At 46.7% G+C, this 19,757-nt stretch overlaps 2 protein-coding genes across 5 annotated transcripts in view; both read right to left on the bottom strand.

Moving 5' to 3' along the window:
* Positions 1 to 11,204, bottom strand: part of CD58 (CD58 molecule) — a 41,024-nt gene extending 29,820 nt beyond the window's left edge. For both annotated transcript variants that reach the window (XM_004771073.3, XM_004771076.3), the window contains exon 1: positions 11,047 to 11,204. In XM_004771073.3, the coding sequence (XP_004771130.1) occupies positions 11,047 to 11,116 (70 nt within the window). In that variant the 5' untranslated portion in view covers positions 11,117 to 11,204. The remainder of the gene's footprint in view (positions 1 to 11,046) is intronic.
* A 4,585-nt stretch (positions 11,205 to 15,789) lies between these two features.
* Positions 15,790 to 19,757, bottom strand: part of IGSF3 (immunoglobulin superfamily member 3) — a 94,600-nt gene continuing 90,632 nt past the window's right edge. For all 3 annotated transcript variants that reach the window (XM_045081864.1, XM_013045042.2, XM_013045044.2), the window contains one exon: positions 15,790 to 18,987. In XM_045081864.1, the coding sequence (XP_044937799.1) occupies positions 18,737 to 18,987 (251 nt within the window). In that variant the 3' untranslated portion in view covers positions 15,790 to 18,736. The remainder of the gene's footprint in view (positions 18,988 to 19,757) is intronic.

The following is a 19,757-nucleotide window of genomic DNA, read 5'->3' as shown; positions in this document are numbered from 1 at the left end:
TTTTTCTTGCAGTGAGTCAGGCCACATCAAGGCCTTTGTTGTGTGTGATCCTGGCAGTGTGTACCACTGAGCATGGTGCGGGATTGCATCATTTACAAACGAAGGGAAAGAAAAAAAATGCATTAGTGATAGCCTAAACAGACATTCCATGCCAGCCTGCATTTTAAAAACTGTTTTGAAGAATACTAAACGATCTTTTAAAGACAGGGGAGGTACCTAATACCAATAGATAGAGAAATCCTACATCTAAAATCAGCCTCAGCTCCAAATACTTAGTGGCAGTGTCCTTGCAAAACATCACCATCACACCCAATTTTGATAATTCTTATATAGCTTGAAGTCAGAATTGGAACTCACATATTTAAAGATGAAGTGTCCTGATTTGTTGACTTCGAAAATATGGTCACCATAACTACTGAGTTAAAGAGGACAGATTCCCACTCCCAGCCACAGATTCCTCTGGGTGTTTTCCTTGGGTCCTGGGATTGACACTGACTGCTAATTTTAGTAATCAAACACTTATATAGTACTCACTATCTGCAAGGCACCCTTGGAAGAGTTCTACAAATATGCAGGAGGCAGGCACTATTTTTAACCCTATTTTGCAGATGAGGAAACTGAGGAACACAAAGATTAAGTGACTTGCTAGTGAAGTGGTAAAACTAGAATTGAACCAAAACGGTTTGAAAATTTAACCACTATTTTCTTATGTAGCCTGCTATGTGGCACATGGCTATTACAGATGTGACAGGATACATCCTAGAAACTGCATCTGTAGAACTCCTGTATGGGGACTACTCCAGCTGAGACTCAAGCACGCCTCTGAAACCTGCAGGCGAGGTAACGGGCTCAGGGGTCCCCAAATCACTGACTGTCACGGTCTGAGGGGTCCTGAGAGAACAAGAGTCTGTGGCCCCCAGGAACCCCGGCTTGATATACATGAGGAGATTGAGGTTTGACGGAGCAAGAAAGTGATAAAACCCAAACCCCCAAAATGTGACGACCTAAGTTTTGTGGTGGTAGTGTTGCAGTTTGCAAATGACTTCAGATGTGACAAAGGGACATGTGACAAAGGGACAAAGGGACATGGGACATGTCACAATTAGAGGCCATGAGAAACGAAGCTGAAGGGGGGGCCTAGGAGTCTGCACTCCCCACGCGTGATGGAAGGTACCATGCGCGATGGAAGGTACCATGCGCGATGCGGAAAAGGGACAAGAGAGGCTTGAATGTGGGGGCGAAGGAAAGCGAGAGCCAAAAAAAGAAAGAAAGGGAAAACAAGGGACAGGTGAAGACGTGACGTGGGAAACAAAACCACAGGTGCCACTGCGAAGCCTGAGAGAACGGGGAGCAGCAGCATGAACAGATGTCCCCGGGGCAGCCCGCGGACGCCGCGGCACTGACGCACATGCACTCCTCAGCTCCCACCCGCGGGTGCGCGTGCAACGTGCCGAACTTCTGATTTTCCAAGAAATGCTGGACGCTCAACTTTTGTGGGGGAACTTCTCATTCTTAAAAGGCAGCAACCGATCCCAATCTGAGTTCAGACAAAGACAGGGTGGTGCTCTGTCTCCGCTGTTTCACCGCTGCCTGGCCCAGGAAGGGCACTTGATAAATATTTGAGTGAATAAAGTAAAGGAAATGCAACTGGACTACCATCTGAAAAGCGGGGCTTCCTGACAGAACCTCGGAATTGGGCAGCTCGCCCAGACCCTGAGCTTGGGACAGCCCCCTCCACCATGTGCAGGCGAAAGAGGCACCTTTCCCAGTGCTAGCCACCAGCACCACAGCCAGACTGGAGAGGCTGCTGGATCCCCACGCCCATCTCTCCCCCACTGCTATTCCTTTCAAGATGTCTCCTGCTTCCCCTTCCTGCCTGCTACCTGCACCAGGTAAGTGTGGACCCATGCAGGATGTCAGCTCAGAATCAAAGGCAAGAGCCCGTATAGGGTCTGAGGAGATGCAATTTGTTTACTGAAGTCATTTCTTAGAAATGAAGGATGTGATTTTAAAGTCTTCTTCTCTCTCTAAAATATATCTTAAGGATGGCTTGCAGATTTGAGTAGCTAAGATTGAAGTTGGTTTGATGAAAAAAAAAATCCCCTAAAAGTTTCAGTACCTGAATATATAAATCTTGGTATTTCCCCATGTTCAATATTCTAACGGTGTTTCAGTTAAAGACTCCTTCAAGCGTGAAGACAGCAGGATCTGGGGGGCATTCTGAACCCAAGCGAGCAGCTGAGTCTCTTCTCCAGATGGGAGGTTGTGACCATAACCTTTCTCCTCTGTATCACGGCATACTGTCCATTGACATCTGCCTGGAGTGTGAAAGTGGCGGCATTTTGGGAAACAAAGTCTCTCTCTACACACGTACACACGTTTACAACACAGAGAAGTGGCCACTCTCCTAAAATGTCCGTTATCAGATAATATGTCCTATTAGCTTCATAGATATTAGCAGATCAGTCAGAACCCATATTCCAGTTTTGGGGTCGGAAATCTGCTCACCAGGTGTGTAGATAATAAAGAGGAAATTGAGTCTTTTTACTTAAGGAAGTGCAGTGCAGCTCGTTTCTTTAACCTAGCTCTTCATAAATCCACTCCAAATGAGTCTTAAGCCAACTCAGCCTAGAAAAAGTGACAGCATGGGCCTGAGAATATGGGGAAGAACATTCCAAAGAATGGGAGCCACCAGATTACAGAAGTTCAGAAGCTGACTAAGGTCATGCATAGGACACAGAGCTGGTGCCCAGACACAGGCAGCCAGCTCCGGAGCCCACACTGTTAGCCAGGAAGAGAGATGCTTTGGTCTTCCCTTGTCCATTCCATCCTTGTCCAGATCCAGTCAATGATTTGTGCTGCCATGATTGCTAAAAACAGGAATCTCCTGCTCTCAGCTACACTACCACTGCTTGCCTGTCTCCTTGAGCAGCAACCTGAATCTCAGAAGGTTGTAAGCCCCTTGGCACCCCCAGCCCCAGAAACAGCCTAGAACTTGCCCCACATGTGCTCTCAGTTGTCAAGCTACAACTTGACTCCTGCTGAGCTCATCTGGAATGGAGATGTTGGAACCAATGAAATCAATTTCCTGTTGAGCTTTTCTGTCTCCTGGCAGGCTAAAGCTTTCCCCGTTTTACCCCTTGGGCTGACACTTAAAGTCCTTTCCCCTCTCCATCTGTACAGTGTGCCTCAGTCACCACCAGTCACACCTGACTCATGGGTATATGAAATGTGGTCTGTCCAAAGGGAGGTGTGTTGTGAGTATAAAATGCTCACCAGACACTAAAGATTTAATATGAAAAAGGGAATGTAAAATCCCTCATTAATGTTTTCTAGATGTTGAAATGAAAATATTATGGTTCTATTAGGTGAAGTAAAATATATTATCAAAATCATTTTTGCCAGTTTCATGTTATGTTTCTAATTGTCAGCACTCCTCCAGCCTGTCTTTCAAGATACCCGTATACCATCTTGCTCAAAAGCCCCATTTGTGAGCTCATTAGGCTCAAAAGCCACATGTTCTTGTTGGAGGATATATCTGAGATCTACAGCATGCTTTGGGGAATAATGACTTTACTAGAGCAATTTAAGACTCTGTGAGCCTTTTAAAATCTATTCTCCAAAGTCTGATTCAAGGTATTTCTATACACTATTGATCATTTCATTAAGAATTTCTATATAATCCCTACCATTTTCAGGTTACTTGGCTCATAGTTGAGAAACTAATTTATGATGACACAGCCTTATTAGTTTCTTATGAATCTGAATTTCTTATTATTTTCTTTTCTTTTTTTTTTTTTAAAGATTTTATTTATTTATTTGACAGAGAGAGATCACAAGTAGGCAGAGAGGCAGGCAGAGAGAGAGGGGGAAGCAGGCTCCCTCCTGAGCAGAGAGCCCGATGCGGGACTCGATCCCAGGACCCCGAGATCATGACCCGAGCCGAAGGCAGCGGCTTAACCCACTGAGCCACCCAGGCGCCCTCTTATTATTTTCTGACTGTGTATATAAAATAGCATTTTCCCCCTCATTTTTAACTGTTACAGGGGGAAGATGTTCAAGAAACTACACAGCAGTGAGCCTGGTGGAAATTCAGACACTAATCACAACAGACATTTTGAGGAACATTATAGAAAGGAAGTTTAAGTCCACTAGGACCTGAAACGGGTCTTGAGAACAAGCCTATCAAAATAATTTGTTTCCTTCAGATGGATACTTGGTCAAGGCCACAAAGGGCAGACCTATGAACTAGGAGTTCCCCACCGAGGGCAGAGAGCAGACGTGAACTTATTACAGGGATTCCGGGCAACAGGTCGCCTTACTTCCACTGATTTTAATTGGAGCCTCAGAGTCCTTGGACTCAGAGGTCACTGGTACAGGCACCAGTAGCAGGAAAAGAAAAGGAAAGGAAAGACAAAAGGGCGCAAGGAGAAGAAGATTTTTTAGAAGGAAAAGAAAAAAAAAGGAAACAGTCAAAGGAGAAGATGCTGTGTCTATAAAGTAACAGGAAGACATTTTCTTTGGATGCTAGTGGACAGACACCAAAAGCTATCTCCAAAGAAATGCTAAGATGTCTTCTAGCACTTTCATGGGGACAGTCTCCGTTTTTTACAACTCCTATTCAGATCTCAATGGGTCTGAACAAGTGGACAAGATAGTATCCTGGTTTCACTTTCAATCTGGAGACAGGTTTGATTTGTGACTGCTGAGTCTGTTTCCTATGTAAAAGCTTTAAAAGATCCTCTGCACTTGAGAAGAAATCACTTGATTTCTGCACTTGAAATCAAAAGACAGAAAACTTCTGCAAACACTCATGCCTCATGTATGCAGGCAAACTTTCTGCTTTTAAACAGAGGAACTAATACCTACCCTGAAAGCCTGTCTTCATTCAAGAAACACCTACAATTTCTTGGACAATAAAACAAATTCTTTGACCTGGTTCTCAAAAGGTGGTTCTAAGTCTCTAAAAATTTTTCAAAGCTACCCATCAAAATTAAACCAAAAACCTAGTCACAAACGCAATGTGGGAAACTTGATTAGATCCTGGTGTTTTAAAAAAGACATTCTTGTAACAACTGGAGAAATCTGAGTAAGGGTGGAATTTAGGTGATATGATGCATTACCATTAATTTTCATAAATATTATAATGTGATCAGGATTACACAAAAGTACTAGGGAGTAAAGTATGGGTGTCTAGAGAGATTATAACTGTAGCAAAATGTTCATAAATATGTCAATAAATCCACATCCTGAATTCTACAGCCCGAACAAAGTTTCCCCAACCCACTTCTGCAGATGGTGCTTTTGAAAACAATCTTATGTGACTGACAACTGTGCTGTCCTACATAACTTTACATGTCTTAGCAAAAATTACACTGAACAATGCATACACGCCACACGTAAGAGATCACCTACGGGGGCACCTGGCTGGCTCAGTCAGAAGAACGTATGACTCTTGATCTCAAGGTTGTGAGTTCAGGCCCCATATTGGGTGTAGAGATTACTAACAAAATAAATAAACTTAAAAAAAGAGAGAGAGGTCACCTATGGATCTTCAAATCTTCATAAAGTTTATCTAAACTTGGGTTGGGAATGCACGGGTTCTGAGACAGATGGACGTTGACTTCTGTCACGCTTTCATTTCTTTCCTGTGTGAAGTGAACCTGGACAAGGTACTTAACCTAACTGAACTTTGTTCTCCTCTTTAATAGTCTCTACCTAAAAAAAACTGGTGTGATAATGAAATGAAAACAAAAATCCAAACTACTACGCATAGGACCTGGCACAGAGTATGTACTCAGTTCCTGACAGCTACTATTATAACAATAGGTCTAGTTTTCTTATAGGAATACACCACACTATTTTGACTCAGAGTATCTTCTTCCTAAATAAAAACACACAGATTGTGAATCTTGATTGCAGAAAGAAAAATGAACAAGTTTCACTTAATAATGTGAGATAATAACTTAAAAAGGAGAAATGCTAGAGACTCTATCATCTAATGTCCAGGTTTAACACACTGTATTGTTAAGAAAAAAAAAAAACAAACAACAAACCATGAAAACAAATCAGTGAAAAGAACATTTTAAGAAGTAGTAAATGGCTTTGTTTCTGCATACAGGGAAAGAAAATCTCTGTGGAGATAGCTGGCAAGATGAACTATACAAAGCAGCAACAGAAGAGGGCAGGTTCTGCTAAAAAGAGCTGAAACAACAGTCCTTATTGAGCTTGGCTACAGGCATGGACTACCTCAGCCCCATCCACGTGGCATCCTGAGGATGCACCCAGTCCTGCTGGTTCCCGCTTCCAAACACAGCCCCCTGTCTCCCATCCAGTCCCCCGCTCTTGCGGTCATTGCATACCTACACTGTTCCTATGGCCTCCCGTGCTGGTCCCCCTGCGTCTCTTCTGCTCCCTCTACAGACAGCTCTCCAGATTCACCAGAATAATTCATTCACAAATTCCAGTTACTGTGATTTCACTCCTGTTCAAAATCCTCCAAAACGTCCCATTTTGCTGGGAGTAAAAAAAGTCACAGTCTTTAAAGGGGCCCACAGAACTTTATCTCTAGGACCTAGCCCTGACTGTGCTTACAACTTCCTTTCCTACTGCTTTCTGGTGCAATGGGCTCCTTGAATGCCCCTAAATGCCAGAAGCCCGTCTCAGGGTCTTTGCTACTAGCCCCTCTGCCTGGAATACTGCTCTCCCAGACAGCTGCCTGGGTCCCTTAAGGCCACGCTCACCTGTTACCATTTTAGGGAGACCCTCCTTGGGCTACACAGTGTAGAACACAAACCACTAGAGAGCAGGGTGGCTGAATGCAACATCAGACATGCAGCCCATGGAAGACTGTGTAGCTGTAAAAAAAGAATAACGACAGGGGCGCCGGGATGGCTCAGTGGGTTAAAGCCTCTACCTTCGGCTCCGGTCATGATCCCAGGGTCCTGGGATCGAGTCCGCATTGGGCTCTCTGTGAATCATGGAGCCTGCTTTCCTTCCTGCCTCTCTGCCTACTTGTGATCTCTGTCGAATAAATAAGTAAAATCTTAAAAAAAAAAAAAAAAAGAATGATGATGATCTCTATGAACCGATATGGAATGATTATCCAGACATATGGTTAAGAGACAAAAGCAAGGTAGAAAAGGGTATATTGAGGATGTTACTATTGTTACTGTTTTTGCATCAAACACTTGTAACCACAAAAAAAGCCAAGGATAAAACAGAAACAAACAGTACCTGTTATGACAGGGAGAGGGTGGGAACAGGATTTCTCCGAGCATAGCTCTATATGGTTTGACTGGCACCATATTAATATTTCACCTACTTAAAAATTAAATCAAGGGGGAACCCAAAAATTGAATAGAAACAAATTAATGCAACTATATATTGCGTTGATAGCATAACCACCCAGAAGAAAAAAATTAATCCAAGTAACTTTTAAAAAGACATTATTCTGTACATATTCAGTGGGATATATGGATGAATAAAAAGAACCGTGAAGAAACTCTGAACTATAAAGTTTGTGCTTGGTAGTAGTACTGGTAGAGCAGTGAGGAAACTATTTTGTGTTTAATGCATATTAGGAAAACACAGTGATGCTATGAGGAATAGTGTTCTCACTGTGGCAAAGGGACATACGAATAAGGAATAGAGGAAGAGAAAAATGAACCAAATTGTTGAATGAGGCTTAGTGGTAACAGGATAAACTTATGACTTTGTGAAAATTTTCCCAGCTCTGAGAACTGACAGCTTAGAAACGAAGACTTCAGTAGCCTTGAGTACACCTAATACCCAGACACTGATTTCTAAATCCCATCTCCCACTAAAAGGAACGAGAGACTCTAATGTTTACAGGCCGAGGCAGGAAAATGGTACAAAATGAGTCCAAGACATGCTTCTGTGCCAGAAAGTAGGAAGTTCTCAAAAACTGATGGAAACATGGCAAAGAACATGGAAGCACACAGGGGTTCCCATTTGCCAAAATCTGGATCACCGAGCATCAAAAGAGTTGACAAAAAATGCCATCTTAAGAAATACCCATGGGTCCATACTCAAACTAAAAAAAAAAAAAAAAAATTTAAAAAGAGGAGCAAAAGCTCTTCATTACTCAAGAATGTCAATGATGTATAAAGAAAAATAGGGACAGAAAACTGCCATCCACAAATATTTTAGTGGACTTGGAGAAGAATCACCAGTGGATGCTAAAACAGCTAAAATACTGGATGAAAGATTGTTTTGGAACAGGACAGTTACACAATCTCAAATGTCACTTGATAAATCACATATTATTTACAAAGGGGAACAGGTGCCTCTGTGATAGAGAAATCTAGTGGATCACCTTAACCAAATAACCAAAGTTAAGTTCTCCAATAATGGGACAAATAGGACTGCATCTGCTCTCTATTGAGATGCACGGAGAAGGACACAACACATCTATGGAACATTCCTGCAAGTTATAACCAGAATCTAATCATGAGGAAACAGACCATCCAATTCTAGGGACACTATAAAACTGGCCCAGACCTTTCAAAAATGGTGATGTCATAAAGTACCAAAAAAAAAAAAAAAAAAAAAAAGAAAAAAGAAAAAAAGAGTTGGCAAGTTTTAGATTAAAAGGTATTAAAGAGGCAGGACTAACCAAATGCAGTGTGTGATCCAGGATCAGCTTCTGGACTCTATCAGCAAACAGTATTATACTGATGGTATATCTCCTGTGATCATGGTTTCATGGATTCCAGGAGACATACGTTTTTAAAAAGACATATGTTGAAATGTTTACAGGTAAGATGTCATAAGATCTGCAATTCTCAAATGTTTAGACAAAAAAAAATTGTGTGTATAAACAGAAGTAAACCAAATGTGTCAAAATTTTAATAACTGGGGATTCCAGGAGAAACGTGTGTATGTGCTCATCATACTATTTTTTGCAACTATTCTAAAGATTTCTGATGTTGCAAAGTTTTAAAGAAGGAAAAAGAAATATCAACCATGCCTACTCCCCTTTCTTCTGTATTACTAATCTCTGTATTAGTGTTTACTTAACCACCACCCAACACCTATATATTTACTCATTTATTCATTTGCTGTCTCTCTCCCCCACTATAATGTAAGCTTCACAAAAGTAGGGAAGTCTGTCCCTTGTTGTAACCCCAGTCCCTGTATAGAGCCCAGCACATAGCTGATCCTCAGTAAGAATGTGTTCAGTGATTCATGCTCACATTCCAGGAAGTATATACTCTCATTACCTTTCCTCACCAGTGAGTGATACTCTGTCTCTCTTTCAAGGCAAAGATAGTGAGGCTTGCAGAAGTTAGTCAACTTACAGAAATTATAACTCAGGTGAGGAGCAGAGCCAGGGTGGGAAGCCAAGCATCTGACTGCAGAGCTGATGCTCTTAATCACTGGTGAGCAGCTTCCCATTGAGACAGGCTCTGCCTGTAGGTGCATCTGCCCCTTTGGCACAGCCATCAGCATAGGAAAGTTGGGGGGGGGGGTCCTGTGATGGCATCCCCCCGTGACAGCATCCTTGCCTCCAATGACTCCCGGCTGCAATCCTTCCTCCATACTGCTGCCAGATTATTCCTCCTAAGCACATGATTCTGATTCTGTGAGGCCCAGAAAGAATTCTCCTTTGCCTGCAGAAGATAATCCAGACTCCCATCCGGGATGTGTAGAGCTCTGCAGCAGGGCCTCCAGCTCCCACGGGCACACTTAGGCTCTAGGGACACCAAATGATTCTCAACTGCCCAGGTTCACCCTGTACACTGTGCTCCCCTGTCTTTTTCACCTCTTGGAATTTTCCCCACATCATAGCAGGTCCACACACCATCTATCCTCCGAGGCCAGGTTCAAATACCCTCCCTTCCATGAAGTCTTTGTTTAACAAGACAGACTTGATTCCACAGAAGACACTGCTCCCTTCCCTGTAGACGCCCAGAGCACTTTATGCTCAGCCTGTCTTACAGCATTTACTTCTGTGCCTTAGAATGCAGGCACTTCGCGATCTCTCAACCCCTCCGCGCTAGGCAGTCTCCAAAGACATGCACCCCATAGACACTGAATGGGAGCTGGGTGCAGAAAGAGGATGGAAGATTGACTTACTGTATGTGCAAAGGGGCCTCCAACGGGAAACCTCAAGGAAAGAAGAACTAGTTAAGCGTTTATTATTATGCTTCAGAGGTTTGGCTATGGCTGTGTGTAGGGGTTTATAAAGGTGGGGAGATAAAAATGGAGACATAAATATTTCATGGGGCTGTTAACTTAGCTGAAGAAATGGGCAAGGGATGAACGCAGTTCTACACGCACAGATTTCTTTTACATTTTCAGGGGAGGGGAAAGGAGCACCAGCCACCCTGCTTCGGAATCCTGGGGCGATTCAGTCATTTTTCTTGGTGGGTCCCTGTCCCAGGTCGGGTACCCTTCGGGCAGGAGCTCAACTCAAACGCGGGGCGGCGTCGGAGGAGAGGGGAGCAGAAAGGGAACCAATCGGCAGTCGCCGCTCCTGAGCCCCATCCGGCGCGCCGCGGATAAGCCTAGTTCTTTGGTAAGTCCAGCCGCCGGGACCCGTCCTGCGGGAGCTGACCCGCTGCGGAAGAAGTGAAAGGGCCGTCCCAGCGCTAGGCAACGGCACCCCGGGGGTGTGTGTGTGTGGGGGGGCAACAAGTGGTTTCGCAGTCGCTGGAACCCCAGCAAAGGCACACCCTTCCGGAGAAACACCCAGTGGGGAGGTGAAAGGGCTTGGGGGAGTTGGGGATTAAGGATTCTCAAAAGAAAAAACCACCGGAAAAGTGAGCGAGCCACAGTCCCACCCCTCTTCCAAAGGCGGATTCCGGTGCCTAAGGTCAAAGTTGCTTCCTGACTACCCAGGGGAGACTTGTTGAAGTGACAACTCTACCAGACAAGGTCCCGCAGGCTGAGTTTCTTCTCCCCAACCCAGCCGTGGCCGCCCCGAGCCCCACCCGTGCACCGGGCTCCAGAGCCCTGAAGCCATCGACACCCCCAGCGCTGCCCAGTCCCCGCCAGGGCGCGGGGAAGGCCCCCACTCACCGAACTGGAGCACCAGGCAGACCACGCCGAGGACCACCGCGGCCCAGCCACACGCACTCCCTGCGGTCATGGCGCGTCCGGCTGGCCTCTAAGGCCCTACTGCGCTGAGCGCACCCTAGTAATTTCGCTAGCAGCCCCGCCCCGGCCTCCCCGCCGTACCAGCCCCGCCCGCTCTGGCCCCGCCTCGTCTCGCGTCCCCTGCTTCCGGTCCACCCTGTTCCCAGAGTTTTTCTGCTGCCTCCCGTCTGCTCGGTGCAGTCCTTCCATCAAAGTGGCTTGCGTTTTAAAAGCCAGGCTTCTCTTCGTTCCCCCCGCTGCTCCAGCACTTTTCCTGGACGTCTGGGACGCGATGGAGGCAACTTTGTAACTGGGGGAAGGGGAAGCTGTCGAGCCCCTCCCCCACCCCGTAAAGCTGCGTCCCACTCGGCGGGCCCGTACGGGGACCGGAGAACTCTGCTGCAGGACCGGGCGGCTCTGAAGCACTTCCTTCCGCGCTTGCCTCCAGCAGCAGCAGCAGCAGCGCGGAGCTTGCTTCTCTGCTGCTGTCCTGGAATATTAAAATACAAGGAAACGGGACATTTGGGGCAACTGCTAGAACGTGCGGGATTACCTGATGCCGCCGGTCCCGCCGGTCTCATTCAAGTTCAGGCCACCTTTTCCTTAAGCCTGCCCGCCCCCGCCCCCACCCCAACCTTCCCTTTCTCCGGAGCTGGGACTTATAGTCTTGGGTTTCTCCCTTCTCAGTTTCCTCTTTGTTTTCCTCCTCCTCCATCTCAGCTGTGGATTTTCCCTTAGGCTGAGGAGCCAGGTCTGGTCGGGTCTAGTCGCCCCTTCACTGTTCGGCCTCCCAAACCACCCGCCTCAGATGCAAAAGGCACTTGGAACATTCCATCCTAGTGATTAGTTTTTTGGTTTTGTTTTAAGATGTATGTATGTATTATTTATTTGAAAGAAAGAGAGAGCGCGAACCGGGAGAGGGGCAGAGGGAGAAGCTGAGAAGGAAGCCGGACTTGGGGCTCCATCCCATGACCTAAGCCAAAGGCGGCCAGGCGCTTATCCCTCCGCGCCAGCCAAGCGCCCCCTATTGGTCATTCTTCTTGATTGGCTTGTCCTCGCTCAAGTCTGTCTGACCCCCAGACCCGAGGACTCAAGAGAACCGGCTCCTCACGTGGCTTCCATGTCTTCCCCCTTTCGTAGAGAAGCACATGAATTGCCCCCGCCCAGCTGCGGGAACTAAGGGAACTCTAAACCTATTCTGGTGAACCGGACACCCTGCTGTCCTAATAAACACCAGCGTGTCTGTTTAGAAACTGAGTAGAAATGTGCTTTATTGCTGCTGTCTTCTCCATCAGCCTCAAGTGAGGATCCCAAAACCACTCAAGACAGTTGAACTATACTGTAAGAACTCATTAGTTCTTAAGTCAAGCATAAAATCTTAAAAGGTATCTGGGTGGCTCAGTCAGTTAAGCACCTGACTCTTGATCTCAGCTCAGGTCTTGATCTCAGGGCTGTGAGTTCAAGCCCTGTGTTAGACTGCACACTGGATGTGGAGCCTACTTTAAAAACAAAACAAAACAAACAAACAAAAACGAAAAAACCCTTAAATCTTAAAAGGCATCCCTATCAATGAAATTTCTGGGACCAATGTCATGTACCTACCTGAAGACATTCGCTATCAACTGTAGATACTTGGAACATGAGGAAGGGGCAAAGTATAGCACAAAATGTGAGAAAATCACATTTCTGCTCTGTCCCGGGCTGGTGGGAACTCAGGCCAACTGAAAAAGGTAGGATGAGGTCAAACTTCTAGACTGGAGATTCTGAATGTTTTTGAACTGAGAAATGATATAACAGCAAACATCTGCTGAGCACTTGCTACGCCAGGCCTTGTGTTAAGTCCATCACCCGAACTAATTTAATCTTCTTGCTGCCCCTGTTTTCACAGAAGAGGAAACAGACACTCAGAAAGGGTAAATGACTTACCCAAGGACACACAGTAAGGGGCAGCACGGGCAGTCCAGCTGAAGTTAAATCTAAAACACCACTCTCACCCTATCATACAAGTACAGCCATGCTATGGACTGGACTGGCCAGCAGATGCTGTCAGTCCAGCAGGGCTGTGGAAAAGTCTGCCCAGTCATGTGGGGCCGGGAAGTTTGCCTCAGGTCATGGCCTCCAGCCTTTGGGTAAGGAATGATTCATTAGCTCTTCTTTGGTTAGATGTTCCTCTGACCAAGTTCAACAGCAGTGCCAGCTTTCTCATTAAGAGAAATGCTATGCTTCTATCAAGCCATTTTGGGAGAAATATTTATTTCACACCCAATGTGGGGCTTGAACCTGTAAGGACCTATTTTACTGCCCCTGCTCCCCTTTCCCCAGGGGACTTAAAAAACAAGTCCTGGAAACCAGCTCCAGGTGTGAAGGCCAAGAAAAACAAGGCTGTACCCACCTCGAGTCTAGCCCTGACAGAAGTACAGCCATCTCGGCAAAGCAAAAGCTGGCACCTTGCACTGTAAGAGTGGGTTGGCATAAGAATGGCCATCCTGAAGGCTGGGAAGCTATTTTACTGAGCGTCCCTAACCAGCCCACAGGGCGCACGTAACTTGAGATAAGAGAAAGTAGGTAAAACCTAAGAAACAACTTAATCATATACCACCAGGGCGGTTAGGTAGTGGCGCCACAGGGACCAGATGTTAAAGAAAACAAATAGTTAACTTGCAGAAATCACAATCCTGCAAGACAGGAATCTCCCTTGGTTTGCAAATGTCCTGGTGATTTACAACAAAAAGGGCTATCTCTTCAATGGCCCAATTTCCAGAGAAAAGGGGCTCAGTTCCTCAAGGCCTAACCCTCCCCACCATAAAACTGAGGGAGGCTGAGGCAGAAGGAAATGTAAATCAAGTTAAATTTCTTCTAAACCTAAGTCTCACTTAACAGCCAGGATGGCGCCAGGGTGATGCCGGGGTGGCAAAAGGTTAAACCAAGTTAAACTGTCAAAGTGGGGTGCAAGATATGTATGTAGCTATGAAGAAGTGCCTTGAAAATGCTATATAAACCCTTGGCTTTGAGTGCTTGGGGTCCCTGTTGAAACCCGCTGTGCCAGGCCGATACTTGGACCCCAGCTAGCTGGGGTCTTGCATTATCAAGTGTTCTCTAATTGAGGGGTGGTCGACTCCATACCCTAACAAACCCAAAACCCCAAGATTAAGGGCCTCATGCTCTATAACTGAGCCAGCCAGTCACTCCTTCTACCAAGCATTTTAGAGGAGCTTCTATGCGTGGTCTAGCAGATTTCATGAGTCAAAAGTGGCTGTGAAAGGTGGACCTGAGTTAGGCAATGGGCCCAAAAGGCTCTATTCGTATACTGAAAACATGCCCCCAAAAGGAGAGTGGATGTATTTTTCATCTGGTGCCAGTAGTGAGGACCAGTCACATCTGCTTATCACTGCAGATAAATCATGAACTAGAGGGAAAAAAGGAGGGCTCATCTAGCCTGCTCACGTGGCATGGGGTTGCTGCTCTTCATAACACGTCCCTCTCTGGTTCTTTGGCTCTAGTTCTTGCCTTGCAACTACCCCCCCCCCCCCCAGGAAGCTTAGAAATCCCAGAACGAGCTGAGCAAAACACTGCTCCCAATCTTACATACATGGAAATTGTCCCAGCCTCTTGTGGAAATGTACATTCACTTCACTCATATAAATACTGGGCAGATTTGCACCAAAGGCGTGGATGGGTAATCTTCTTCCACAATACTCCATTTCCCTTTTTAAAATGTGCCTTGGCAGAAAGAGAGCAGTTGGTAGAAAAATTAGGCAAAAGTAATGCGTAAGACATAACATGGAACCATTCTGGGTACCCAAGGGATAAACAATCCCATTTCAACTCCTGGCCAGGCCAGCAGCTGCAAGAAGTTGATAAGGATGCGGCAGATGGGGCCGCGAAGCCGAGGAAAGCACACATTAAAGCCTTTGAAAGGTTTGATTTTTTTTTTTTTTAAGAGAAAAGGAAGCACCTCCCTCTGCTTTTTACCCGCTATCTAGTTTCTTTTGCATAGTCAGTGCAATGTACAAAATTACAGATGGGTTTTGCCGAATCATGTGTCACTGCTGTGGTTTTAATCATTCTATGATTCTCACTTTGCGATAGTGGTGAACTCCTCGGTACTATCCCAGTGTTCGAGTGGTGTGGGGAACGTGGACTGGTGTGCTGTGTGGGAGGGCACCCTGAACAGGAAAACACAGCTCCTGCTTGGCTCCTGCCTCCTGGAAAGTGCTTCCTGTTAAGTCCACGGTCGATGGGGACAACACTCCATCGTTTGAGAAAGGCGGTGTGGTCTTATTGTCAGTTCCTGTGCTCCATCAATCTCCTCCTACCCCTTCCTGTCCCAGCCCCTAAAAAGGAAAGCTGTTCGGGAGCTCTACTTGTGAAGCTGCCTCCAGGTGGGTGGTGCCTGCGCAGATCTGGGGGCAACATGGCCTTGACAATCAGGGTAACTGTGTACAGGTACTATGATTCATCTTTAGCAGTTGACAGTAAAGCAACTTGGGAAAGAAAGGTCCCTCCCCCCACCCCCATCATCTGTACAAGGCACTCTTCAGGCTGGGGGCAGGGTGGGGTAATTAAGGTCACAATGCTTGACCCTTGAGCCTAGCAGGCCGATGCCAGGGGCAGAACACCACACCTCCAGGGCTCAGCTTCAGAGGAGAGAGGCAGTTTAAGAGAAAAGAGGACAATGGGCTCCAGTAACTGTAAACAGCCGTATTTTCAACATAATTTACTACAGGTCTCTGAAGTGTATATAAAACATTTTAGTGCAACATTTTACAAATAGTTTTCCTTTAAAAAAAAACAAAAAACAAAAAAACCCCCAAACAAACCAACAGCTCTCTACATCATGCATGGGTAGTTTTCTTACCCTACCTGTTTTGTCAACAATAAACGCAGAGAAACCATGGTTTGAAAAGAATATGAAAACCTGCTACAGAGACACCCTGATGAAGGAGGGTGTGGTCATATCAGTATCCTGGGATGGGCCTAGCACAGTGTAGTTTTTCATGAATGCAACATTGTAGCTGTAGATAAGTTAAGAGAACAGCTGGTAGTTTTCCTCTCTGGGTCCTCGGCCTAGAACTCCCGTAGGCCGTGTGCAATGAGGTCTCCAGCCACTGGAGGGCACCATTACCACTCTTTCCGTGGAAATGGCCAAACAAGGTCCTGGGTATTTTTCGAAAAAGCTGAAATGCTCACCCTCTGATGGTAGCCCCCAGCCCAAGAGAAAATATACAGGGGAAAAAAGAAAAGAAAAACCCAATTATTAAAATACTGGCTTCGGTTTCTTTTCCTCCTTTTAAATTTCCTGCAACTGCTTCACATTATTTAATTTGTGCGTCACCTACTTTTCTATAGCTGAGAACCAATGCGAAGTCAACTCTGTCGTTTATACTCCCGGTCCCACCCAGCCCTCTGGAATCTTCCCCTTCTCACACAGGAGAAAGTAAGTCGTCTTCCCTCACTGCCTCAGGCTAGAAATGAGGGGCTAATTTTCCCACAGAAAGCCCACGTGGCTGAAAGGAAGAAATGGGGCCAAGGACTGCCTTCTTCCCTCCCTGCTGAGCCGGCTGACGACCTCCAAAGTGTTGACGCAGCCTGCATCATAAATGGGAATGAGCACATCAGGCTACAGGAGGGCTGAAGGGGTGGTGCCTACACACGGCCCCAAAGGAGAGCACTGGAGTGGGGGGGGGGGGAGGCAGGCTTCCCCTCAGCTGAGCACCTGTGCCACCCGCACCCCCACGGACCCCGAGATGGATTGGCAGCCACATGGCCTCCTGCCACGTCTGTTCAGCCTCAGAACAGTCGATAATCTCTCTGGTTAGACTTAGCTCCAGAATTCCTGGTGGCTTTTTCTAAACTGTGAATTCCCTTGGGATTCAAGATGCGAGCTCAAGAGGAGAGGAAACGGTGCTCTTGGTCAGCAGAACAGAGAAGCCCAGGGCATAAGCACTCCTCCCATGGAGTAGGCAAAAGGCAACACTTGTAAACCAGGACGGGGCTCCAGAGGAGCCAAGCACACTGCCCCGGGATATAAAAGAACAGGGTGACACTGGCCTTGTTGGGCTTTGGTGGGCCTTCGAAGGAGATGCCACCATAACAACAAATAACCAAATCACCAAAACCACAAACAAGATCCAAGAAGGGGAAGGGCAAAAAGCCACACCCAGGCCTGTGATCACTTCCCGCTGAGACTAGGCGTCCTCTGAATGGGTCACAAAAGGGCTGTATCTGGACCTCTCCTGGGCAGATAGATATTCTTACAGCGGTAAGACACAGGAGGATAGAAATGGTGGATAAGAGAGACAGGGCTCTCTCTGAGGAAACTAACTGCAGGCAAGAAGAAAAACCTAGTCTTCATACCTCCATCCCAGCAATTACAGCTCCCCTGGTCTCCAAGGTCAGGCTCCCTCCAAGGTCAGACTCCGGAAGCCACCTGGTCCCACCCTGACCCTTGCAGGAACTTAGCCGTCACCCTGGCCCGTGCCCCCTCCAGGTGTGCCGTGTTAGCTATGGTAGCTGCTCGGGCCCTGGTGTATTTAGCTCAGACTGTCCCCTTTTCAGGCTCCCTGGCCACTTTCCCTTTAAGAGTTTGGCAAAGCACCTTAGAATGGAAGCCCACCCGCTCACAGTTATCAGTTAAGAGACTGCTCGTGCAGAACAGAACAGATGGAGCCAACAACTCGTCCTTTCTCCTTCCTTCGCTCATCACTGGCTTTGACCAATCCGAAAGTCAGGAGCTGCTAAACGTAGCCCTCTCCCCACTTCAGCTGGCAAAGTGCGTGCCATTTGGAGCTTCTGACTTCCTCTCCAACAAAGTGGGGGTTGTGTATTGTTTTTTGTTTGTTTTCATTTTTTTTTTTTTTTTTTTGGCAAGCTTGGGATGAAGCCTATTTTTCGCCTCCCTGGCAGGCTGGTTGGGTACCATCTTCTCCTAATAGGGTTATGCTGGACTTCTCCTGTATGTACACAGTTCTTTGAAGCAAAATTCAATGCTTTCATCTTGACTACAAAGGGGTTCCAACCACTCCAGCTGAGGGAAACGATAAGATACAAACTGGGCCCACACTACACATAAATTTCAAGTCTCATTAAGAAAGTAAAAAACGCTCGGGCGGGTTCTGATCCATGGGTAGCATTTTCAAGTATGCAAAAACAGTAAGTCTTGGAAGAGATTACTTTGCGCCGTAAAGTTCATCCTTCCTTTTGCCATCAGTGGTACGTTTTTAAAGAGAAAATCGTCCGTCACATTACGGAATCCAAAAAGGGTAAACCAAAGGGATTTAAAAAGAGTCCATTACAAAGAATAAGAACCCCTGTAACATCTATCTGGGAATACTCTATAAATCAGTGAGTAGACGTGGCACCTGGAGCTACTCACTACATTACCGGAAACAAAAACAAGGAGCCTAATTCTGCAGGATAAGGACTTCTGCTCCAGAACAGCTAACCAACCAGGACTGCCACCTCAAGGCAGTCTGTCTCTGTGACTGATCGGGGACTTCGAACGCTTCTCAAGTCTGACAGTTTTCGGCGTGAGCACTCCAGGGGTTGGGTGCCGTCCACTGCGCCATCACAGAGCAAGAGGCAGGAAGGGAGAGTCTCAGCTCCTCCGCGGCTGAGGTCCGCTGGGCTCCACTTAGTCTATGGCTCCTGGGTGGATGCTGAGCACGGGGGGCTCCAGGCAAGTGGGGGAGTAGTTGAGGTGTGGCTCTTTGATCCACAACAGGGGTACCCCGTTCTTCCCGTCCGAGTTCTTGCTGGAATTGCGGCTCTTGAAGCGCACCAGCAGGATGGTGATGATGAGGATGCCAAAGATGGGGAAAGGGTAGAAGAAGACGAAGTAGAAGAGGGCGTCATTGGAGCAGATGATGGACTGCAGGGTGGAACCTGGAACAGAATGGCAAGACCGTGAGGGCTGGGAGCCTGGACCTCTGGCCCTCGCTCCCAGAAGCCCTCGCGTCCAGCCCGACCCAGCTCCCGCACCCACCCTGTCTTTTCCTGGCTGCTGTGAAGAAAGGAGAGACCACCCCCCTAGCCTTGCTCTCCCAGCAGCGCCTCTTCCCATTCACAGCTGGAAGTTCATTCAAAGCAATGCCTCCGTCTCCTGCAGGGAGCCAGTACGGACTGCCTGGAGAGCTACAGAACCAAATGCGGTTTATTGATTATGAGCCCAAAGGGACAGTGGAGCAGCTGAAAGTTCTCACCACCTGCCCGGTGAAAACTTGACGTGTCCCTCTGGACTCCGTTCTGCTCCAAACGTCCTTCTTTGGGAAGGACACGTCCTCTCCCCACCTCCCAGCTTCTGAAAGCAGTTTTACTGGAAATGATGCTTACTCACTTAAAATTATCAAGTGAAATGCCATTACGGACCATTTACCAATGTCCACAGTGTGTGTGTGTGTGTGGCTGTAAGGAATTCAGTGCTAGTTATTCCTGGATGTGGAAGGGAATGAAACTTGCTCCCCCATGCCCCAGACCCAATCAAGTTCTGCTCTGGTATACGAGACCTCAGCAGCAGACTGTTTTCTCTGGAAAACAGGGTTGCTGATGACCTCTATATACTGTAAAACTTAATAAATAGGAACATCCACAGTGGGAAGATAAAATGTGGTCTAAACACCTTTGCTTGTACTTTGGGGTTTTTCAGTGGATTATGA

Source organism: Mustela putorius, unplaced genomic scaffold (genome assembly GCF_011764305.1).
Source record: "Mustela putorius furo isolate JIRA1106 unplaced genomic scaffold, ASM1176430v1.1 tig00000585_pilon_pilon_pilon, whole genome shotgun sequence".
Lineage (NCBI taxonomy): Eukaryota > Metazoa > Chordata > Mammalia > Carnivora > Mustelidae > Mustela > Mustela putorius.
Note: the sequence above shows the minus strand (reverse complement) of the source record. Positions and strands in the feature narration are given on the sequence as shown.